This window comes from Microtus pennsylvanicus, chromosome 8, assembly GCF_037038515.1.
Source record: "Microtus pennsylvanicus isolate mMicPen1 chromosome 8, mMicPen1.hap1, whole genome shotgun sequence".
NCBI lineage: Eukaryota > Metazoa > Chordata > Mammalia > Rodentia > Cricetidae > Microtus > Microtus pennsylvanicus.
Genome location: NC_134586.1, coordinates 16,567,669 through 16,594,002, shown reverse-complemented (window position 1 = coordinate 16,594,002; position 26,334 = coordinate 16,567,669). Strand labels below are relative to the sequence as shown.

General features: G+C 36.7%; 1 protein-coding gene across 1 annotated transcript; it reads right to left on the bottom strand.

The window, feature by feature from the left end:
• Window positions 1–14,017: 14,017 nt before the first annotated feature.
• On the bottom strand, window positions 14,018–14,938 carry LOC142855761 (taste receptor type 2 member 113-like). Its single transcript, XM_075982172.1, has one exon. The coding sequence runs from the start codon at window positions 14,936–14,938 to the stop codon at window positions 14,018–14,020; it is 921 nt and encodes a 306-aa protein (XP_075838287.1).
• Between the last annotated feature and the right edge of the window lie 11,396 nt (window positions 14,939–26,334).

Sequence of the window (26,334 nt, the reverse complement as noted above, 5' to 3'; positions counted from 1 at the left end):
CAGAGGACTTGATGTGGTTTCAAACCACAACAACCTAAAATAAATAAATGGAACCTCGAATTCTCAACAGAAAAGTATAGGAAATCAATCCCTTGCCTTATGGAAACATATAAATCACTGAAGTCATAGTTATGGCACTTCTTTCTTCACTGCCTTAATCAGAGTTTCCTACAAGCAACTGCTTTCTAGTAAATTCATTATTATTGACAATAAAAAGAAGAAAAGGAACAACAACAACAAAAGGACCATCCTAAGTCACTTGTCATTCTTTTACTTTATTGAAGGGATACTGTTTATCCTTGACTAAAGGACATGTATATCAATACAAAATTTCTCAAAAAAAATTAAACTATATTGCCATATAATCAATCCATGTATCCATCTTTTATTCTGCATATATTATATAATACATATAATATATTATGTATATATGTATATGATTACTTCAGTACCATTTATAAAAAGTAAGCCATGTAATAAGAATAGGTTCAAAGAAATAGCTAAACAGATTAAAACTGTGAGGGTTTTTTATCATATAGAGATAATAAAAGATTTATAAATAACTACTGTGGTGGTTAATCTTAATACTCAATTTGATAAGATCTAGAATCACATTCAAGGACTTCTGGGCATGCCTGTAGAGAATCATTTTCATTAGATTCATTGAGGTAGGAAAACCTGCTTACTGTGGGTGACACCATTCAGTGAAATGATCCCTGATTATATTTATGTAGGAGAAATTAAAATGAGCAAAAATATTCATCACTGTTTCCTTTGTTATGACAGATGTAATAAAAATAATGACTTCAAGTGCCTTCTGCCAGAACTTTTCCTTCATGATAATCTGAGAGTTAAAATAAAGGTTTCTTCTTTAAGTTGCTTTTGTCTAGGCATTTTCTCACACCAAAATAAAATTATCTAGTGTGCCAGGACAAAATAGAAACCCTGTTACTGGAGTTTGTGTTATAGGTATAAAAGAGCCATGGCCATCTGTGATTACCCAAACAAGAACTGAGAAGACTGGGCCCAGTAACATTCCCTCTTAGAATGGTAAAAGGCCCTTAAACATGATGTGGTGGCATATGAGACTACTCATGAACCCGTGTGTAAGGCAGAATATAAGGTGGCATATAAGATACCCTCTCTAAACATGAATTAATATATGTGGTTAACTATTGCTGTGGAGAGATATCTTCTTTGACCAGTTATCTTTATCCCCATAAATAACCTTGATTGAAGTTGTTGGTTCAACAATACTACCATGGGTTGAACTTTTTGTTTGATATGTTATAGCTAAGCTATCTTGAGTGAAAAGATTTATACTCTCCCAGGAAAAATAACATGTACCACAAAATTTTTCATATCAATTCAGATTTTGTAAATTGGCCCTTCCCTTGGTTGCAATTTTTACATGATGTTATGAAATGAAAGCTCAAATCTCAGTTGAACCATGCAAATAAAGACATGCTCTCGAAAACATGCAAATATTGTCTTTCATTGTTTTGCAATTCAGCTTTGTTATTTACATATGCTAGTAAAATATTTTTACTAAATATACCAAACCCATAGTGAATGTTTGAATAACTTAAGCTTGTTTAGATACAAGTTTGTTTATATCATATCAAGGTGGTTACTATGATAGCAATCAAAATACTGGATTTCATTATGGCAGATTTATACATGCATATTACTCTTCTTGCCTTGGTTCACCACTCATCACCTTCTCTTGAACCCCATCCTCATAAAACTGATCCTCTCCTACCACCTACATAGCCTCCCTTCTACTTTTATGCCCTTTATTTCTAAATCTAAATTATGAATATGAAAAAATACATTTGATTTTATTTTGGAGTCCTGTTTATTTTTCTTAACATGATGTTCTCAAGTTCTATTGATTTCCCCACAAAGAACATCATTTACCCTTTCTTATGACTGATATACAATTGCAATATTTTTCTAACATTCCCCCATTGACAGGCATATTAGCAACCCATACCTTTGCTGTTATCACTGACTATTGTCTATAAGAAATGTACCTCAATGATAAAAACCCACAGAAACTATAAGTGAAATGGTAGACATTTGTATATCAAGCAAATAGAAGTTAAAAATAGACTATCTTCTCTGGAGCCCTGAATTGTGATCTGGTTATACTTTGCTTTACCTCTCAAAACCACTTATGAGTGAGTGCATACCATGTTTGTCTTTTTGGGTTGGGGTTACTTCATTCAGGATGACTTTTTTCTCACTCCATCCTTTTCCCTGAAAATTTTATCATGTCGTTGTTTTTTTAATGGTTGAGTAATACTTCACTATGTAAATTTTATTTATCCATTCTTTAGTTGAGAGGCATCTAGGTTGTTTCCAGTTTCTAGCTATTATGAATAATGAAGCTAAGAACATAGTTAAGCAAGTGTCCTTGTGGTATGATTGTGCATCCTTTGGATATATGACCAAGATTGATATTGCTGGGTCTTAAATTAGACTGATTCTCAATTTTCTGAAGAACCACCATACAGATTTCTAAAGTGGCTGTGACAAGGATGAACCTAGGAGAGACACATGGATCACCCTGGGAAGGGGAAATAGATAATCTCTCCCAAGTACATCAGTGACAAGGGGCACATAAAAAGGAGGGAATAGGGATGAGAACATAAGGGAAAAGATTGTTTGAGTTGGGGGAGGAATGGAGTGGGAGGACAGAGAAAGAGATATCTTGTCAGAAGGAGCCATTATGGGGCTAGGGATAAACCCGTTACTGAGGAAATTCTCAGGAATCCACAAGAATGACCCCACCTAGAGGGTTCTGAACTGGCCTTCAGACTGGTCACTAAACTGTCATCATTGGATGTTCATTCAGAAACTGATGGAAAGAAGATGCAGAAATCTACAGCCAAGCATCAGGTTGACCTCCAGGAGTCCAGTCAAAGAGAGGGAGGAAAGATTATGTGAGCAAAGATGTGAAAGACCTATATGAAAATAACTTTAAGTCTTTAAAGAAAGAATTTGAAGAAGATATAAGAAAACAGAAAGAATGCCCGTGTTCTTAGATATGTAGGATCAGCATAGTAAAAATGGCAATCCTACCAAAAGCAATTTATAAATTCAATGAAATCCCTATTAAAATCCCAACACAATTCTTCACAGACCTTGAAAGAACAATAATAACCTTCATATGGAAAAACAAAAAATTAAGATAGCCAAAGATATCCTGTACAATAAAGGAACTATGGAAGCATCACCATCCCAGACATCACGCTCTATTATAGAGCTACAATAATGAAATTACCTTGTTATTGGCATAAAAAAAAAGACTGGTAGACCAATAGAATCAGATCAAAGACACTGTGAACACTTGATTTTGATGAAGAAGTTAAAATTATACAATGGAAAAAAGAACACATCTTCAACAAATGGCATTGGCATAACTGTATGTCAACATGTAGAGATGTGCAAATAGATTAATATCTGTCCCCATGCACGAAACTCAAATGCAAATGGATCAAAGACCTCAATATAAATTCAGCCACAATGAACCTTATAAAAGAGAAAGTGGTATGTAGCCTTGAACACATAGGCACCAGAGATCACTTCCTAAATATAACACCAGTAACATGGACACTGTGAGAAAAAAGAAATAAGTGGACCTTCTGCAAATGAGAAGCTTTTATAAGGCAAAGGATACAGTTAATAAGATGAAATGGCAGTCTACTGGATGGGAAAAGATCTTATCAACCTCTTAACAGACAAAGGACTAATCTCCAAAATATATAAAGAACTCAAGAAATTAGGCATCAAAATATCACATAATCCAATAAAAAATGGGGCACAGATCTAAATAGAAAATTCTCAACTGAAGAATCTCAAATGGCCAAGAGACACTTAAGGTACTGCTCTACATCATTATCCATCACAGAAATGTAAATCAAAATGACTCTGAGATACTATCATATAACAGTCAGAATGGCTAAAATCAGAAACAATAATGATAGCTTATGCTAGAGAGGATGTGGAATAAGGAGAACAAGCCTCCATTTTTGTTGAGAGTAAAAACTTACACAGCCGCTTTGGAAATCAGTATAGTAGCTTCTCAGAAAATTGGGAATTAACCAATAAGACCCAGCAATACCACTCATGGGCATATACCCAAAGGATGCTCAATCATACTACAAGTATATTTTCTCAACTATGTTCATAGTAGCATTATTTGTAAAAGCCAGAATCTGCATACAATCTAGATGATCCTCAATCAAAGAATGGATAATGAAAATGTGGTACATTTACACAATGGAATACTGTTCAGTGGTAAAAAAAAAATGACATCATGAAATTTGCATACAAATGCAGAGAACTAGAAAAAAATAGACTCATAAAAACAAATGCAGTATGTAATCACTCTTAAGTAGATATTAGATGTAAAACAAAGGCTACCCAGTCTATAGTCCACAACCTCAGAGAAGCTAGATAACAAGAACCCTAAGAGAAACATATGTAGATCCCCCTGGGAAAAGGAAATAGACAAAAACTCCTGAAAAAATGGAATCTGTAACATGAGGGCTGGCTTATTGGGGTTTCTGTCCCACCTGGTACCCCACAGTCGGAAAGCCCCAAAGAAAATCACACAGAGTCAGAATTAATTATAAACTGATTGGCCCATTAGCTCAGTCTTTTTATTAGCTCTTGTAGTTTATATCAACCCATTATTCTTATCGATGTTAGCCACATGGTTCAATACCTTTCAGCCAGGCAGGACTATACTTAGGATGTTATTTAGTTATGGTACAGCAAAGTTTAAGTGGCTATTTCTCTGGGGAATACAACTCACCCTCATTGCAGCAACTGTTCACTTGCTATAGCTATCTCCTCCTGGAAAAGACAGGTTTACAAGGCCAAACATCTAATCTTCATGCGTCTAGTCTTGTACAGAAATCCTGCAGGTAGCCACTGTAACTATGAGTTCATGGGTGCAACAGTCAGGCCATGTTCATGTGCAGAAGACAGTGTATAACACGCTTTCCCACTCTCCAGCTCCTACATTGCTTTTACTCATTCTGGTCATGTTTCCTAAGTCTTAGAAGGGATGACATAAAGGTCCCATGTGAAGGACCAGGTACCCAATACCTGCCTGTTCTTGGAACATTGACCAGTGATGAGTCTCTGAATTAACAAATGCCTACAGCAAAGAAAAGCTTCTCTGGCAGAGACTGACAGTGGGAATAATCTAGGGATATAAATATTAATATTTAGAAGATAGTTTGACAAAATGTCAATTTAGCTAAATGATGTAGCAGGTCCACACCACAATCCACCCATTGATTGTTCTATAAGGAAAACTTTCTAACCTACTAAAATATGACTATGAGCTACCATAAAATTTAAAAAGTCACTAAATAATCAAGGTTGCTGAACAAAAAGCAATAAATCCAGCATTTTGGAATAGAAACTGTTCCAGCCTTGGGTTAGTTAGAGAGAGAATGCCAGTTACTTAATATTTGTGTGACCCTCTGATATCAATGATGAGCACCATGAAAGAAAGAAGAGGGGAAGGAAGGTAGGAACGAAAGAGGCAAAAATGGAAATTGTAGAAGGAGCTGTGAGCAGGCCTGCTTTTTGTCTTACCTGGCTCCTGCGTGGCTAGCTTAGCCCCAGAAATAACAACACAAAAATTGTATTCTTTTAAACACTGCCTAGTCCATTATCTCTAGCCTCTTGCTGGCTAATTCTCATATCTTGCTTTAACCCATTTCTAGTAATCTGTGTAGCACCATGAGTTTTGGCTTACCGGGAAGATTCTAGCCTACCTCCATCTTGGGCTGGAGCTTCATTACGTCTACCCCAGAGAGGAGAGGCATGGCGATTGTCTCACTTCCCTCTTCCTCCCAGCATTCTGTTCTGTCTACTCCACCCACCTATGGGCTGGCCTATCAAATTGGCCAAGGCAGTTTCTATATTAACCAATGAGCTTCCTCCATCATTTCCCTCCCCCATCAGGAAATAACAAAAATCATAAACTCATTTAAGTCTTTTTCAGCTAAATTAAAATTTTATGTATGAAGTAGGTAGCTAGAAAATATCATAACATTTAGATATCACTCACAACTGAAAATACATACAAATTTACAAAAATATTACATAGGACTTTTTCAATTTATTCTATTGTCATCATGAAAGTTGTCTAATATTGGCTTCAACTTGTTCCTAATCCTGTAATTCATTTCTTATTTGACTTTTCTACATATTGCATATTTAAAATTTTATGCACTTGTCTTTTGTTGTTTGAGCATTTCATACATGCATAGAACATGTTTTGATCAAACCTACCCTGTCATCCCTCTCTTCTGATATCTCTTTATCCCCTCATCACTTTCCCTCCCAAATTTTTGTAATTTTAAATAAAATCTGTGCTATTGTATATGCTTCTGTATAGAACCATCTACTGGAACATGGATTTCAAGGTCCACATATTTTACAAGAATTGACTCTACCACCCAAGGAGCAATCTGTTGCGAATAATTCTTTGAATGGAGGTGGAATTTTATGAATCTCTTTCTTATCCATGCTATGATTTTATATATTTTAATAAGTTTTATTTTTAATAATGATGTTTTACATTGCTTTATAAATACTAACATGGTTTATATATTGCAAATATCTTATTTTATCATTTTTGTGTAGAGAGCTGCGTGGAGCCACACATGATAATCAACTCCTAATATTGGCTAAGACCTGACTTATGCTATTATCTCGCAATGATTGTTAGCTGCTTGCATATTCATGAACCTATGGGCAGTGCCCACCTTGCAATCCGGGGTTGGCGGCCCATGCCTTTTTAAGGGCTGGGAGAGGTTTGCCCAGAGAGAGAGAAAGAGGAAGAGAAGGAGAAAGATTGCTGTGAATAAAGTCCTGAATAAAACTGCTGCAAGAAGAGCTCCGGTGTGGTATCATTTTTGCTGGTCGAGGTGGGCGTGATAAATGGTGGCCCGTATGGGGAACCTCCAAACCTCTCTCCGTGGAGCCCAGAACTTGCTGCAGTCAGGAGTGCACTGGTAAATCCTCAGGTAAGGCTGGGGATCCGTGACAAAAAGCGGGCTTTCTGCTCTCTCTGGTAGAAGAAGGGAGAGCGGGGTAGCAGAGATGCGACTAAAGCAGATGGGTCAAAGTGAGAGCCACGACAAGAGTGGATGGGTCAAAGCAAAACTAAAAGAAAGAATAGGATTTTAGAATGGGTGCTTCAACATCTCACCCGATTTTTCTGGCTCTTAACAAGCTGTTACAGAGCACATCGGAGAGGTTTTTGGCTGAATGTGACACAATTGCCTCTTGGTTTGCCGTCACTGGCAATCTTAATGTGTCATCCAGGGACAAACTTGGTAGAGATCTGGATTTTGCTGCTGAACAAGGTACACTAAGGGAGAGAGTTATATTCATGTGGTTTGAATTACCGAGACTTCCTGAGTTTGCAATGGAGTGTGAGCAGCTGTGGCTCCAAGGACAAGTGGCTCCAGGAGGCAAGTGCTGAGGAGCTGCAATGTGTGAAAACACCCGGGACCTGCCTCTAGGACCAACAAGGCAAGAAAGCTAGGCCCGGCCCGCTTTAAGCGCGGGCCTCAGGGCACAGAAGCCAGCACGGTTGCAACAAGGCTCATTGGCCTGGACTTCTGTCACAGGCCTGGGCAACCAGCCAAGCCAGGATCCGCCCCACCCCTATGGGGCAGGGACCAGCTGCTCAGCACTGCCACACCTCCACCTTCCAGTTCAGTGGGGAAGTGGAGCCTCTGCCTCTCCCCAGTCTCTGCTATGACCAGGGCGCGACTGGAAAATGGCAGTAAATTGCAGTCTAAGAATGCAGCGTCCCCACTCAGCAGGAAGTAGCCAGAGAGATTGACAACGCCCAAATTCCCTATAAGATAATTTAAGCAGGGCCCCTTCAGAGCAGAAGCAGGATCAGCTGGGCTGCTAGGGAAGCCAAAGAGGTGCATGAGGGAGGTGTCTTCCATGCACTCAGCTGACAAGAATGAATGTGTCACGGGGATATGGCAGCTGGGGTATGTTATTTAGGGGACTGCTGAAGGAGCAGTGTTTTCTGACTGCTCCTGGGGTCATGGCAAAGCCACTCCTAAAAGTCCCGAGTCTGATACAGTCACACACCTCTGTTCACTTGAGGGGAAGAGGGTGTGTGGGAAATAGTAGGAAAAGAGAGGCAAGTCTATACCCTAGTCTGTCAGAACTGGAGGAATCTGACATTTTTATCCATTCGAGGCTGTGTGTGACCAGCATTCAATATGACTCATGCAGCTAATTTGTCTAAAAAATTGTCTGGCTATCTTTTAGGTAATTGGTCTGGTGAATTCGAAAATCAACTGAAAAAGCTGCGAGTGGCGATTGCAACTGCAAATTCCACTCGCATGGATACCAGCCTGGCAGAAGGACTATCCTCCTGGATCACTACAGCCATGGATCATCTGAAGGAGTGAGCGGGATAGGAGCCCTAACAGGCTTAATGGTGCTTGCCTCCCTGGTATGCCTATGGTGCATTTGTCACATAAGGGTTTCACAGCATCGCAATGCAGTTATGATCATTCAGGCCTTCATGGCCATTGAGGCAGGACAGTCCCCTCAAGCTTGATTATCTCTATTTGAGCACAGGATGTGAGGCTTGTGCACTGCACTTGAGGTCAGAGAAGTCAACCTCAAGAAGAGCAAGTCTGATTGCATGTGGGTTGGTGTCTAACTCCCACCTCTGTAAAAAGACACCGGACAGGTCTAGTGTTCTCTGAGTGGATGACACCTGGACAGACACTAGTACATGTTCCATTTTTAACAGAGATCAGACCTCTACTCTTGCCTGTTGCTTTACAAAACAAAAACCATGGAGCCACACCTGATAATCAGCTCTAATATTGGCTAAGGCCTGACTCATGCTATTATCACGCAATGATTGTCAGCTGCTTGCATATGCGTGGACCTATGGGCAGTGCCCACCTGGCAATCAGGGGTTGGCAGCCTGTACCTAGTTAAGGGCAGGGAGAGGTTTGCCCAGAGAGAGAAAGAGAGACAAGGTCCTGAATAAACTGCTAGCAAGAGGAGCTCCGGTGTTGCGTCTTCCTTGCTGGTCGAGGCAGGCATGACATTTTTGAAAGATAATAAAATTACTAATATTTATGACTGCAGACATTGTTTTTTGTAATTTTTAAGACTTTTTGGAGAACTTTAAATGAGTACTAAAAGTACTCCTTCTCCTCCAGTATCCCATAGTGTCACCCAGTACCCTCAAATATATAACCACTTCATTAATTCATAAGTTTGTATGTGTATATATGTGTACATGTGTGTATGTGTGTTCATGCACATGTGTGTTCACACCTTGAACACTTGGGATCAGATAGCCAATTAGGAGATTCATCCCTAGAAAAACTGATTACCCTGTCTTAGCAGCATCAGTTGCCTGAAGTTCTTCATCAAGGAGTTGCGCCTTGTGAAATGTCCCTCATTTATATTGACGTCAAGTGCTGTTGTCATTATGCAAGTATTGTTTAGGCAACCATATTGTTAAGATTTAATAGGTTCAGCTTTCCTATCACATTGAGAAGACAGTATCTAGCATGAATTATCCTGGTCATCTGGTGCTTATAATCTTTCCACTACCTCTTTTGTAATGTTCCCTGAGGCTTATATACACAATTTGCATCGTAGAAGCATCGGCTGGAGTTGAGTAACTCATGACCACTGGTTCTCTGTCATTTTATCAGCTGTGAATCTCTCTTGTAATCTCCATTTGCTTAAAAAGAACTTTCTCTGATGTGGGGGGAACCTCCACTCATCCATGGATCTAAGTATTTAGAATACAATTAGAAAGTAGTTTGTTTTAGAAGCATGATATCAGTGGTTCTCATCTCAGGCCTGAAACCTTTCCAGCCACAAGTAGCTGGTTAAGTTCACAGAGCCAGACATTACCTTCTACTGAGTAGACTTTATCAGTCCAATTAGATAGCAATTAAGATATAAATGTAGTAATGAGGCGAGCAGGCATGCTTTTCACCTTGCTCGGCTCCCACATGGTTAGCTTTACACTCCAAATAACAGCACACAAATTGTATTCTTTTAGACACTGCCTAGCCCGTTAGTTCCAGCCTCTTATTGGCTAAATCTCACATCTTAACGGCTGGCTCCATGCCAGCTGCTTCACTTTCCTTCCTCCTCCCAGCATTCTGTTCTGTCTACTCTGCCTATCTAAATTCTGACCTATCAGGCCAAGCAGTTTCTTTATTAATTAACCAAAGAAAGCAACAGATAGACAGATGGCCCTTCTCCATCATTTTCCCTTTTTCTGTTTAAACAAAAAAGAAAAGCCTTAACTTTAACATAGTAAAATTGCATATAACAAAACAGTTATCAAGCAATAATTACAGTTACAATATTTAGATCTACTTTATCTTTTATCATAACAGGAAAACTATAACTATATATCTATTCTTCAATTCCAATAAAGACTCCAGAAAGATATAATATTACCTAAGTAAACAAGAAGTAAGAAACTTCCAAAACACTAGAAATGACAGAGACATCTCACTGCCTGGACAGTCATCCAAAGTTCCTCTGTACCATTGGGGCATCTATCTTCAGCCTTCAGGCCTATAATATCCAGAGACATTTCCATGAAGCAGGAAATTTTAAAGGCAGTTCAGTCACTATCTGCTGTGTCCTGCAGAATGTCTCGCAGATTCTTTCATGAATCAGGAACCCCGAAAGACCATCTCACCTTTAGGCAAGTTCAGCAGTCCCCTCTCTGTGGGTTCTTTGTGTCCAGTTTATGCAACAGTTGAGGAAAGAGCAGTTTTTTGCCCAAAAGGCTAACCAACTCCATAAGGAACCTCTTCGATGCCATCTTCCTCTTGAAGTAGATTGGTGCTGCCAGGAGCAGAGTGTCTCATTGTCATGAAAAGCTCTAAGTTATTAAAACATTAAATGCCATATTCTGTAGTCGTTGAAAGATATGAAGAATGCCTATATAACTGAAATATATCTCTATATATCTAGAAAATCTAACTGACATGACTACAAGCTTGACTATTATCGATGATTATTCATTAACAACTTATATTTCCTAATTATACATTGCATTTTAAATGAACTACACAATCACAATACCTTAATCAAGATCAGAAATATATATACATATAACAAGATTGACTTTGAATTTATATCAAAAAGAGTAAAATTTATACCAATGTAAATTATTTATATCTATATCATTTCCCCCTTTAAATGCAAAAGAATGTTTATAAACAATATTTGGGAATATGGATGTAATTATTTTCTCCAAACTTCTTCATGCTGTGTAGGGGCACTGTTAATTACGTCTTTCATGGTATAACCTGTCTCCAAGTTCATCTCAGTCAGCAGTTGAGCAAAGTAATTTTTTGAGAGTGTTCACAGCAATCTTTCAGGAGGGTGTGGTCTATCATACCATATTGGGATAGAAGCAATCCATAGGGTCTCATCCTCTGTGAAAACAAAAGAAGAACTTTTCCAAAGCATCATAACCTTAGATCCAAATTTTGAAGTCAATATATTTTCAAAATATCTCTCTTGGATTAGTTCAGCAGCATTTATAAACAAATATCTTTTAGCAGCTGTTGCTCCTTCTTCAGCATTCAAACAATTCAAAGAGAGCATAATAGCATACAGTATCAAGATTCTCTGTGTATTTTTCATCTTTGTGTGGCTTTATTTTAACCTCTACTTCTTTTGTTTTTACTTTTATTTTTTGAGACAGGTTCTCTGTATATTGTTGTCCTGGAATAATTCTGTAGACCCGGCTGTCCTTGAACTCACAGAGATCCACTGGTCTCTGCATCCCAGGCATTGAGATTAAAGGTGTGTCCTGCCATACCTTGAAGTCACAGAAGTCAATCTACCTCTGCCCCCCAAGTGTTGGGATTAAAGTTGTGTACCACCACACCCAACTACTCTTTCTTTCTTTTTTAAGAACTTTAACTTTTTTTCAAGCCTGCATGTATTTTTAAACACATTATAAACCATTTAGAGGTTTTTTTTCTCTTTGAATCTCTCTTTACTGTATATCTCTCTTTTTCTAACTACATTAAGTCTTAAGAGAGGATTAAAGCCATGGCTCTGATGGCTGAATCCAGCCCATTCCTTAGCTTTCTGCAATTCCAGCTTTGTGGCTGAGGTACCAGCCAGAGCTGTGTTCATTGCCACAACTCTACAGTGTTTCAAGGTCCCTGCCAGCAAACAAGCTGCAGCATTCTGCCCACAGACCATACTCAGTCAGTCTGCCAGCCTGAAAGAGACATAGTTAGCCCTGCCAAAACAGCCCAGAAAGCCAGCATTTTAAAACAGTGCAGCTTTTTTCCTGCTATGGCTGAAAACCATTTCATCAACACCATTTAAGTGTTTTGTGGCAGGACCTCTTAAAAGAGCTGCAGGGTTTTGCAGCTAAAGCTGAGTCAGAAAGCCTCTCCTAGATGAAAGTGCTTGCTTGCCGCTAGCAAGCAGAGCACACCGGAGAAATTGCTGCTACCAAGAAAACATGCTTTACTCTATTCTTTCCCAAGCTTTCTCAGGCTTTCTGTGGATTCAGTTATCTATGTCTGGGCACCATTTGTAGTGATAGGAGGGGCGAGCAGACCTGCTTTTGGCCCTGCTTGGCTCCACATGGTTAACTTTACACTTGAAATAACAACACACAAATTTTATTCTTTTAAATACTGCCTGGCCCATTAGTTCCAGCCTTTTATTAACTAATTCTCACATCTTAATTGACCCATTTCTAATAATCTGTGTAGCACCATGAGGTGGTGGCTTACCAGGAAAGATTCAGAGTGTCTGACTTGGAGGCTGGCTCCACGGTGGCTACTTCACTTTCCTTCTTCCTCCCAGCATTCTGTTCTGTCTACTCCACCTATCTAAATTCTGACCTATCAGGCCAAGCAGTTTCTTTATTAATTAACCAATGAAAGCAACAGATAGACAGATGACCCTCCTCCATCATATAAGTGTCAGTATTATACCATTCAAAATACCTTTATGAGCCAATCATTATTATTTTTCACAGGCTTTAAATCTAGGTGAGATTTTGTATTTTGTATTTTTCTCCATTGGCAGCTTGCATTAGCACCTTCTGATACTATGAGAGCTTAGCCCTCAGGAAGGAGGCTTCCAAGACCTTTCCAGTTTGATTCCTCTGAATCCTATACCTAAACTGTGTGATGTCTTCAACAATAGAATCTTATGTAAAACTCTAGGAAGCAATCAAAGACAATGAAAATAGACTATATTCTGGGGGAGTCTCCTGGACGCCCAATCAACAATTGAAAGGAGGTTTCTCATATTTGGCACTAGAATTTTGTTAGGTGGAGTATGTCCCTTAGGTTAGTATTATCACCCCATGTTATACAATTCCAAAGTCCATTACATTTTTATCTGTGAGAAGTTAATGATGTTACTTTATGAGTTTTCAAACATCCTTAATGTTATTTATCTCTCATTCCTCTTTCCTCCCACCAATAAAAGTCACTCCAAAGTTTTTATTCATTTTCACTCTAGAATGTTTGTGTCCTATCCTCTCTCTAGAGTTCTTTCACTGCTCCTCCCCCATTTTCCTTTTCTATTTTCCTGGCTTCTGTAGTTACATCAGGTTATATCATGAAACTTACAAGTAATTGGGTAGAACTGGAAAAATTATACTAAATGAGATAAGTAGACCCTGAAACACAAATGCCTCATAATTTCTTTTATTTGTGGTTCTTAGCTCTGAAACATTAGAATATATAAACTGACCACAGACATCGCATTTAAGTGATATATATTGATATCCTTGTCAATGTAGGCTTATAGCAAAGGTTAATTTGTGCTCTGTTCAGTTGTTTAATTCACAAATACTTAGAGCAAAATATTTATTATATATAAATTTCTTCATGTGAGAACCTCTTGTCTCCTGATTTTCCTTTAAAATATGCAAAATTAATCCCTAGATAGTCTGGTCACTATGTTTCTATGTTTTTAACCTATAGCTGAGCCACAATAGCACTAAAAGAGAAGCGCACCTCAACCTTCTGTTTGCCAAAATCAGAACAAATGGGTGGGCAGAAAGAGCACCATTTCCCAGAGTCCAGAAAGACAAAAAGATTAGGTATTTTCCCTTTGAATCAGAACTCCAAGCCATTACTAAATATGAGAGAAAGGAAATAGTGTATAACAGTACAGAAATAATGACGGTCTGCAAGGCTCTTATGTGGGCCACAGTGCTGATATCTCTGTATTCTTTGATGTTGTGTTGCACGTTCTTCAGATGTCTCCACAGGGAGAAGATGAGCAGGAGGAAGTTTGCCAGGGACATAACAAATGGTGCAAATGAAAACATAGGATTGGTAAATAAAAGAAATCTGCAAATTTGTGCATAGTTATACAATCTGGAAGTATGAGATACATTCCTTTGGACATCATTAATACACATATTACAATATATTTTTATAACAACAATGTTTAAGAACAAGAGAAATAGAGACACTAACAAGGTCACCAAGATGGCATTTTTAATTCTAATCTTTAGGTAAAGAAAAATAGTGTTAGAAAAGTTGGCTATCTTGAGAACATAAAATATGCTTAGGCTTGTAGTGAGCCAAAAGTTACAATGATTGATCACTGTCCAAGTGATAAAATATGTTCCGAACACTTTTACAATCAAGTGTAATGCAGGGTAATGCACAAATATCCACCCATCTAGGAACACAAACCAAGTCATAGTGATCCTGGAAATTGCCAAAGCAGTGAGGATTTGATCCACTGAAGAAATCTTCCTTCTTTTCACCCAGTCTATGCAGTTCACAAGAGCAATGAATCCATTTCCTAAGGTTCCCATTAGGAATTCCACACTTAAAAAGATTGAGAATATTCTCTCTAGGACAGCAACCATGGTCTGCAAAATAATGTCCAAATTTCTGAGGATTTGTTAATATATTCATCCAATGTTTCTTCATAATATATATTGTATTCCTTTTATAAACTTACAGATATAATATCACACAAACAAGCCGTAAGATTTCTTAATGACCCAGTCTACTTGTTTCCCCATGAAAATTGTGGACTGACAGACCAGACAGAAGCTTCATCCAAACACTAACTAGCTTGTAGGATTCTGGAATCTTTTCTAGTTGTTGATACTGAAGGAAACAGTGTGTTTTTGTGCTGCATACAGATAATTTAGTTACTCTTTTTGTTTGCTTTCCAACATATTTTATTATCTGAATAATTGAGTACTCATTAGAGTAATGTTCTAATTAATATAGAAAGCAATAAAGATCTGCACTAGTATGTGGAAATTAAGCATAAGGATTCATTAGACTCTTCAAAAGGAGATCAGCATAAGAATATATATTAATATGTGTGTGTGATATATGACATATATATGTGTGTGTTGTTCCAATATTAATTATAAACCTCTATCTAACAATCTGGCTGAAACCAAAACTGAATAAGTGCTTAATACTTAGAATAATACTTACTGATCACTTTATTTTATAAAAAGGCATGTATACTCACAAAGCTACATAAATACACATTAGTTGGTGCTAAATTTCTGTTTCTCTAATGTAAAAATTCAGATTGCTATTTTGCTCATTACATACAACTGGCCCACACTTAGTATCTCAATATTAAATATTGTTTAGACAGGGCCATCAGGTACAAACTATGGAATATTAAATGTAAATATTCACTAACTTTGAGTTGTTTACTCTAACCATGTGAAAATGAGTGGAAGTTTCTTTGTCCTCTCTTGAAGAAGTCAAAGAAGTAAATCTACAAGGAATATCTTTTAGCTTTCTTTTCTCTTTACCAGTAAGACAAATTATTTTATTAACATGAATGGCTTCAGAATTAATCCAACACCCCTCACCCTCAACATCTATTTTGTAACCATCATTACAAGAACCAAAGTATATAAGAATTATTTTCTTCCTAGGACAAATGGACAATGAGCAATATCATAGGATTTTTTCCTTCTCAATAGGAAAAGGGTAACTTGAGAAAAAAGAAACAAACTCAACACTACTTCCAGAGATACCAGGAGGAAAATATATTGTAAATATCAAAGATGACTGGTAAAGAAATAAAGTAGCCCTAGTGTGAGGCTCATTATCTTTTGCCTCCTGCAACAATATTGTGCAAAGTAAATAAATCCAATCTACATTTTAAGTTCCCACAAATACTTAACTTATGTAAAATAGAAGAACTTTGGAAATCTTTTAGAAAAACCAAAAATAAAAACAAATACATAAATAAAAATTAAAACTTACCAAAAGGAAGGCAGTTCTGTTTGATATGACTCCTGTCAGATAAGAATGATAAACTCAGGAAAGCTCAAGAGACATGCAAACTACCCTGGGGTGAGGTTCTGTGGAAAGAGCTGGCATAGGGAGCCTCACAGACTCTTGGGAAGACTCAGGACTTGGGAACTCATCAATAGCTACATATGCTGAGGCATACCACCACAGCTTCTGCCACTGTGCCCTCCAAATACTTAAGGTTCTATTTTAACATCTTCTAGACGAAGTAGCTTTATATATGAGGAGAATACCAGTGGGGATAATTACCAAAAATTACAGCTAGGAATCAAGTTGTTAATAAGTCAGTTCAGGAATTAGGAGCACTACTTTGAATTCAAAAGCAATGAAGACTGTGTTATTTACTGGTTTCCATTGGAAGAAAAACACAACTCAATTAAATATAACCCATCCCTCACACTGGAGGTTTTATTTGGTGGCAAGAGACATCTAGTTAGGGTTTTGTATCCCAGTTATTTGGTGACTCTACACAGGTTTCTTTCATATATATGAAAGATATATTATTTATCAAATGTACATAATATTTAATATACATATTAAATAACATATGTATAGGTTAAAAATCTTCTACTCTAGTAGGGTTCCATCAGCCTTTTCAAATGTCCCTTAGTTTTAGCTGATGCTCCCTAAATTCCCTCTTTCTCCCCCTCCCCATTTAATCTTCCCATTCTACCCTCCTGACCCCTGGTATTTCCTTAACTATAGTCTATTTCTTCTTCCTCAAAAATTCTTCTTTTCCTCCCCAGTTCCTTACTCTATACCTATAGTTTTTCATAGATATAACTTAATAACCTCTATGGTTATTCAGATAGTGGCATGACTATTGAAGTATTAAAAGTTAATATCCACATGTAAGAGAATTCATACCATATTTTTCTTTTTGTTGTTTGGTTACCTCGGATGATTTTATAACTCAATACATTTACCTGTGAATATCATGGTTTGATTTTTCTTAGCAATTTACTAATGTCCCACCGAGTGTATAAATGTACCACATTTTCATTATCTATTATTTATCTGTTGGCAGACAACTAAGTTATTTCCAATTTCTCACTTTTATGAATAGAGCAACAATGAACATAAATGAGCAAATGTTTCGGTAGCACAATATAGAATCCATTGGGTATATACCCAAGAATAGTATAGCTGGATGTTGGTGTTGACTTATTCCCAACTTCCTCTGTAACTGCACAATGAATTCCACAGTGGCTATTCGTGTTTGCTTTCCCACCAGCAATGGATCAATGCTCACCTTATATGACAGCCTTATCAGTGTGAGTTGTCATTTGTTTTATTGATCTTTGTCTTGATGTTGTTTTATCAGTTATTAATACAGTTTATATATTAGGCTTCTAACAAATGTGTAGTTGCCAAAACCTTTTCCCATTCTGTAGCCTGGTGCTTTTTCCAAATGAGGTATCCTTTGCCACACAGAAGCTTTTTCAGTTAACAAGGTCCATTTATTAATTATTGATCTCAGTTTCTGTACTAATGCTGCTCTGTGTGATTTTCTGCCTTCTTTATAAAATATCAGACATTTATAAGTGTGGTAACTCATGTGTAGAACTTCAAGTTGATACCATTGATCAATATGTTTGTTTATGCAAATATCATGGTGTTTTTATTACTATAGCTCTGTAGTACAATTTGTGATAGGGGATGGAGATTCCTACAGAAATTTTTTGATTATCCAGAATTTTTTTACCACTCTTGGTTGTTTTTTTCCATATAAAGATGAAAAATTTCTTTTCAATTTCTGTATTGACATTTTGTTAAAGATTATGATAAGATTGTTTTTGGCATGATGGCCCTTTTATTATGATACATCTTCAATGTCCGAAGTTCAGTTAGAACTACCTCCAAGATGTTTTACTTTTAAGGACATTGGGAAACATATTATTTACCTGATTTCTCCTTCAATCTGCTTGTTGTTTGCATATAGGAAGACTGCTGATCTTTGTGTGTTCATTTTATACCATGCTACTTCTTCTGAAGGTGTTTATCAACTGTTGAAGCTTCCTGGTGGATATTTTATAGTCATGTATGCATCATGTGCAGATAAAGATAATTTAATTTCTCTGTTTCTTATTTGTAAATTTTTATCTTTTGTAGTTGTCTTATTTTCCTAAGACCTTAAGTATTATATTGAATATGTATGAAAAGAGTGAATATTGTATCCTTGTCTTTTTTCTGATTTTAGTGCTTTTAATTTCTCCATGTTTAGGTTGATGATGTCAGAGTGAGATTGCTGAAAAATCACCTTTATTATACTGATGTTTATTCCTTATATCCTTAGTCTTAGTCTCTCCAGGACTTTTACCATAGAGGGTATTATGTTTGTTTAGTCAAAGAATTATTCTGTTTCTAATGAGATTATCATGTATTTTTTAAGTCTGTTTATGAAGTGGATTATATGTGTCAATTTACATGTATTTAATCATCTCTATATCTCTTGGGTGAAGCCTACTTGGTGATAGTGGGTGATCTTTTTGATGTGTTCTTGGACTTAGATTACAGGTATTTTATTGAGAATTTTTGCATCTATGTTTGTAAGTGAATTTGGTTTGTTTGTAATTTACCTCATAGACTACCAGTTGCTTGTATTGATTCTGTTATGATACTCTTCTCATTGTTACATTTTGCATGAGCTTTCAAGACACCATATCTTTAAGAAATTCCCAGTAATTATCATATAGAGTTCATACATTATATTACATTGGTTACATATTGATTCATAAATGATATGTAAAAATTTCTGCACTTTGTCATTATTTTATATTTGAAATAAAGAATAGAGAGTTTTTCATGTGTTGTGTTTAGGTATGAAGGATATGGTTGACAAATCAGAGGTCTTGATGTGGTTTGAAACCACAATAACCAAAAATAAATAAATGGAACATCAAGTTCTAAACAGAAAAGAAGTACAGGAAATCAACCCCTTGCCTCTGTGGAAACATACAAAAGACTAAAGTTATAGTTATGGCACTTCTTTCTCCACTGCATTAAGCAGAGTTTCGTAAAAGAAATGCTATCGTTATTGTGATGGACACAGTGCTTTCTAGTAAATTCATTATGTCTGAGAATAAAAAGAAGAAAAGAAACAACAAAAACAAAAAGACCAGCCTAATGTCACTTGTTATTCTTTTCCTGTGCTTAAGGGATTCTGTTTATCCTTGACTATAGGGTATGTATATCAATACAAAATTTCTCAACAAAATTTTAAATTGTATTGCCATATAATCAATCATGTATCTATCTTTTATTCTGAATATATTATATAATACATTTAATATATTATCCATATATGTATATGACTATTTAGTACCATTTATAATAACTAAGCCAAGTAATAAGCATAGGTTCAAGGAAATAGCTAAATAGATTTAAAATGGGAGGGTTTTTTATCATATAGAAATAAAAAATGATAAATACCTACTGTGGTGGTTAATCTTAATACTCAATTTGATAAGATCTAGAATCTCATTCAAGGACTTCTAGGCATGCCTGTAGAGAATCATTTTCATTAGAGTCATTGAGGTGGAAAACCTGCTCATTGTGGGTGACACCATTCAGTGAAATGATCCCTGATTATATTTATGTAGGAGAAATTAAAATGAGCAAAAATATCCATCACTGTTTCCTTTGTTATGATAGATGCAAGAAGAACAATGACTTCAAGTGCCTTCTGCCAGAACTTTTACTTCATGATAGTCTGAGAGTTAAAATAAAGGTTTCTTCCTTAAGTTGCTTTTGTCCAGGCATTTTATCACACCAAAAGGAAAATTATTTAGTGTACCAGGACAAAAAAGAAGCCCTGTTACTGGAGAGGATATGAGTCCTTATGGGGAAGCTACTTATATTATTTTGCTAACTGTATATGTTGTATTTCACAAACTGTTTTCCAAAACTTATGTTTTATAATGCATTATTGTTGTCTACTCTATTAAGACACATAAACAGTTAAAATTCTAGTATGTTATTATGTTATGGCATAGTACTTAATGAAAACACTACATATGAGAACATAGTTTAACATTTATCACTACATTCACAGCTCAAAGAACATTGTAGATGAGGGTATGCAGATATGAGAAGGAATAAAGAGCCAGAAGAAGGGTAGGGTATAATGCAATGTTGTGTTATAGGTATAAAAGGGCCATGGCCATCTGTGATTACCCACACAAGAGCTGAGAAGACTGGGCCCACTAACATTCCCCCTTAAAATGGTAGAAGGCCCTGGAGCATCACATAGTAGCATATGAGAATACTCATGAACTTGTGTATAAAGCAGAATATGAAGTAGCATATAACATCCCCTCTCTAAAAATGGATTTTCATATGTGGTTAACTATTGCTGTGGAGAGAGATTCTTTTTTGACCAGTTATCTGTATCCCCACAAATAAACTTGAAGTTTTTTGCTCAACAGTACTACCATGGGTTGAACTTTTTGTTTAATATGTTATAGCTAAACTATCTTGAGTGAAAATATTCATATACTCCCAGAAAAATAACATGCAGCACAATTTTTTTCATATCAATTCAGTTTTGTAAATGGGCCCTTCCCTTGGAGGCAGTTTTACATGATGATATGAAATGAAAGCTCAAATCTCTGTTGAACCATGCAAATAAAGACATGCCTCGAAATCATGCAAATAATCTCTTTCATTGTTTTCCAATTCAACTTTGTATATTACTGGATTTCATTATGGCAACTTTATACATGCATATTACTCTTCTTGCCTGGGTTTATCACTCATCACCTTCTCTTAAACTTCTCCTTCATGAAACTGATCCTCTCTTACCACCTACATAGCCTCCCTTCTATTTTTATGCCCTTTGATTTTAAATCTAAATTATGAATATGAAAAAAAACATTTGATTTTATTTGGATTCCAATTTATTTTTCTTAACAGCATGTTCTCAAGTTCTATTGATTTCCCTACAAAGAGCATCACTTTATCCTTTCTTATGCCTGATATACAATTGCAATATTTTTCCAACATTCCCCCATTGACAGGCATATTAGCAGTCCATGCCTTTGCTGTTATACCTGACTATTGTCTATAAGAAATGTACCTCATTGATAAAAACCCATAGAAACTATAAGTGAAATGGTAGACATTTGTATATCAAGCAAATGGAAGATAAAAATAAACTCTCTTCTCTGGAGCTCTAAATTGTGATCCGCTTATCCTTTGCTTTACCTCTTGTATACACTTATTAGTGAATACATACCATGTTTGTGTTTCTGAATCTGAGTTACCTCACTCAGCATGACTTTTTTCTCATTCCATCCATTTGCCTGCAAATTTTATCATGTCATTGTTTTTTTACAGCCAATTAATATTTCACTGTGTAAATGTAACACATTTTATTTATCCATATTTTAGTTGAGAGTCATCTAGGTTGTTTCCAGTTTCTAGTTATTATGAATAATGATGCTATGAACATAGTTAAGCAAGTGTCCTTTTGGTATGATTGTGCATCCTTTGGATATATGACCAAGATTGATATAAACTGGGACTGAATCTCAGTTTTCTGAAGAAACACTGTACAGATTTCAAAAGTGGCTGTGACAAGGATGAACCTAGGAGAGACACATGGATCACCCTGGGAAGGGGAAATAGATAATCTCTCCCGAGTAAATCAGTGACAAAGGGGCACATAAAAGGGAGAGAATAGGGATGAGAACATGAGGAAAAAGATTGTTTGAGTTGGAGGAGGAATGGAGTGGGAAAACAGGGAAAGAAATATCTTGTCAGAAGGAGCCATTATGGGGCTACGGATGAACCCAGTACTGCAGAAATTCTCAGGAATCCACAAGAATGACCCCACCTAAGACTCCTAGCAATAGTGGAGAGGGTGTCTGAACTAGCCTTCAGATTGGTCACTAACATAACTGTCATCATAGGATGTTCATCTAGAAACGGATGAAAAGCAGATACAGAGATCTACAGCCAAGCATCAGGTTGACCTCCAGGAGTCCAGTCAAAGAGAGGGAGGAAAGATTACATGAACAAAAAAGTGAAAGGCCTATATGACAATAACTTTAAGTCTTTGAAGTAAGAAATTGAAGAAAATGGAAAGAATTCCCATGTTCTTAGATAGGTAGGATCAACATAGTAAAAATGGCAACCCTACCAAAAGCAATTTATAAATTCAATGCAATCCTCATTAAAATCTCAACACAATTCTTCATTTGAATTTAAAGAACAATAATCATATTTATGTGGAAAAACAAAAATTTAAGATAGCCAAAGCAATCCTGTACAATAAAGGAACTATTGAAGCATCACCATCCCAGACATCACAATCTATTATAGAGCTACAATAATAAAAATATCTTGGTATTGACATAAAAACAGACAGGTAGACCAATAGAATCAGATCAAGGACCCTGATATCAGTCCACGCACCTATGAACACTTGATTTTTGATGAAGAAGTTAAAATTATACAATGGAAAATAGAACACATCTTCAACAAATGGCACTGGCATAACTGTATGTCAACATGTAGAGAAATGCAAATAGATTAATATCTTTTTCCATGCACAAGACTCAAATCCAAATGGATCAAAGACCTCAATATAAATTCAGCCACAATGAACCTCATAAAAGAGAAAGTGGGATGTTGCCTTGAACACATAGGCACCAGAGATCACCTCCTAAATATAACACCAGTAACATGGACACTGTGAGCAAAAAGAAGTAAGTGGACCTTCTGCAAATGAAAAAATTTATAAGGCAAAGGATACAGTTAATAAGATGAAATGGCAGCCTACTGAATGGGAAAAAATCTTATCAACCCTTTAACAGATAGTGGAATAATCTCCAAAATATATAAAGAACTCAAAAAAGTTAGACATCAAAATATCAAATGATCCAATCAAAAAGTGGGGTACAGATCTAAATAGAAAATTCTCAACTTAAGAATCTCAAATGGCTAAAAGAAACACTTAAGGTAATGCTCTGAATCATTAGCCATCATGGAAATGCAAATCAAAACGACTCTGAGATACTATCATATAACAATCAGAATGGCTAAAATCAGAAACAATGATGATAGCTTATGCTAGAGAGGATGTAAAAAAGGAGAACAAGCCTCCATTGTTGGTGGTAGTGCAAACTTGCACAGCCGCTTTGGAAATCAGTATAGCGGTTTCTCAGAAAATTGGGAATTAACCCATAACACCCAGCACTATCACTCATGGGCATATATACCCAAAGGATGCTCAATCATACTACAAGTATATTTTCTCAACTATGTTCATAGTAGCATTATTTGTAAAAGCCAGAATCTGCATACAATCTGGATGATCCTCAATCAAAGAATGCATAATGAAAATGTGGTACATTTACACAATGGAGTACTACTCAGTGGTTAAAAAAAATGGCATCTTAAAATTTGCATACAAATGGACAGAACTAGAAAAAACATATTGAGTAAGGTAACCGAGACTCATAAAGACAAACACGGGAATCATTCACTCTTAAGTAGATATTAGATGTAAAGCAAATGATACCCAGTCTATAGTCCACAACTTCAGAGAAGCTAGGAAACAAGAACCCTAAGAGAAATATACGTAGATCCCCCTGGGAAATAGACAAGATCTCCTGAGAAAATTGGAATCATGGGGGTGGAGGCAGAAAGAAGGGTGAAAGGGAAGGAGGGGGAGATGGGGAGAATGGAGTAGAACATGAAGGAATGGGGTGATCGAGATGGGTGAAAGACCAAGAAGGAAAACAAGGAAAGAGATATCTTATTTAGCGAACCATTATGGGGCTAGCAAGAAATCTGGTGCTAAGGAAATTCCTAGGATTCCCCCAAGGAATGATCACAACTAAGACCCTAAGCAATAGTGGAGAGTGTGCCTGAACTGGCATTCCACTAATAATCAGATTGATTACAACCTTAATCATTATCACAGAACCTTCATCCAGCAACTGATGGAAGGAGATGAAGAGATCCATAGCAAAATACTGGACTGAGCTCCCAAAGTCTAGTCAAAGAGAGGGAAGAGTGATAACATAAGCAAAGGTTTCAAGACCATGATGGGTAGGTATGTCTACTGAAACAGCTTACCAGAGCTATTGAGAGCTCACTGACACAGGACTGGCGATGAGGAAACCAGCATAGAACTAAACTGGGCCTGCTAAATGTAGGGGACAGACAGTTGTATGGCTGGGGTAGTCTGTGTGGTCACTGGCAGTGGTACCAGGATTTATCCCTAGTACTTGAACAGGCTTTTTGGAGGCCATTCTTTTTGATGGGATACCTTCTTCAACCTTAATATAGTGGTGAGGTCCTTGGTCCTGCATCAAAGCAATGTGCTAGAATTTGTTGACTACCCATTGGAAGCCTTACCGTTTCTGAATAGTGGATGGGGGTGGGGGTGGAAAGAAGGTGAAGTGAGTAGGAAGAGAGGAGGGAGTGGGGACTGAGACTGGTATGTGAAATGAAAAAAGGCTGTTTTTTTAAAAGATAAATTCATCTTAAAAGTATAAGTAAATGGAAAGAGAAAATAAAAAGGCATACAAATACATAAAAAATGAACAATATACTTTTGAATCATTACCAAGATATTAAAAATTAGGGTAAAAATTTAAAATTTTTAGAAAATATTGAAAAAGTACAAATTTATTCAACCGAATATTGTCATATTTATTCAACAGAATTTCTCAAATGTATTCAACAGAGAATTCTCAGTTGAGCTTCATCCTTATGCAGCATGCAAACATTTCTAGGCTCCTGTATGAGGCATGCATCAAAACCAAAACAGTGATTTGTTCCTTGGTCACTGATGTTACCCAATAAAGTCTCAATGACATGGCTCATAAAACAGACCTGAATAAAAACAACACCAACAGATACCCTAACACAGCAGGGGAAAATTTCACAAAGCCCTAAGCTTAGATAAAGAATTGTAGGCAAATGTGGTACACACAATGGAGTACTACACAGCAGAAAAAAATAATAGCATCTTGAATTTTGTAGGCAAATGGATAGAGATAGAAAACATCATTTTGAGTGGGGTAACCCAGATACAGAAAGACAATTATCATATGTACTCACTCACATGTGGTTTTTAAACATAAAACAAAGAAAACCAGCCCACAAATCACAATCCCAGAGAACCTAGACAACAACGAGGACCCTAAGAGAGACATACACAGATATAATATAGATGAGAAGTTCTGCAGGACACAGCAGAAAGTGACTGAACTGTCTTTGAAATTTCCTGCTACATGGAAATGTCTGCTGGATACTATGGGCCTGAAGGCCGAAGATGGATGTCCCAATGGTACAGAGGAACTTTGGGTTACTGTCTAGGCAGTGAGATGTCTCTGTCATTTCTAGAGTTTTGGATTTCTCGTTTGCTTAGGTAATATTATATCCTTCTGGAGTCTTTGGTAAAGTTAAAGAATGGTTACTTATAGTTTTCCTTAGTTATGATAAAAGATAAAGTAGATATAAATATTGTAACTATAATTCTTACTTGATAACTGTTTTGTTATATGTAATCTTACTATGTTAAAATGAAAACCTTTCTTTTTTGTTTAAAGAGAAAAAGGGGAAATGATGGGGGAGAGTCTTCTGGCTTGTGTTAATTTCATTGGTTAAATAAAGAGACTGTCTTGTCCCTTTAATAGGACATAAAATTAGGTAGGCAGAGTAAACAGAACAGAATGCTGGGAGAAAGAAGCTGAGTCAAGGAGTCTCCAAGATTCTCCCACTCCAGACAGACGCAGGTTAAGATCTTCCCTGGTAAGCCACCAGGGAACACAGATTATTAGAAATTGGTTAGATTAATATGTAAGAGCTAGCCAATAAGAGGCTGGAACTAATGGGCCAAGCAGTGTTTAAAAGAATACAGTTTCCGGGTAATTATTTCGGGTAAAGCTAGCAGGATGGCGGGATACAGCCCGCCGACCATATTTCAACAGAGAAGTACAAAAAGACAAGA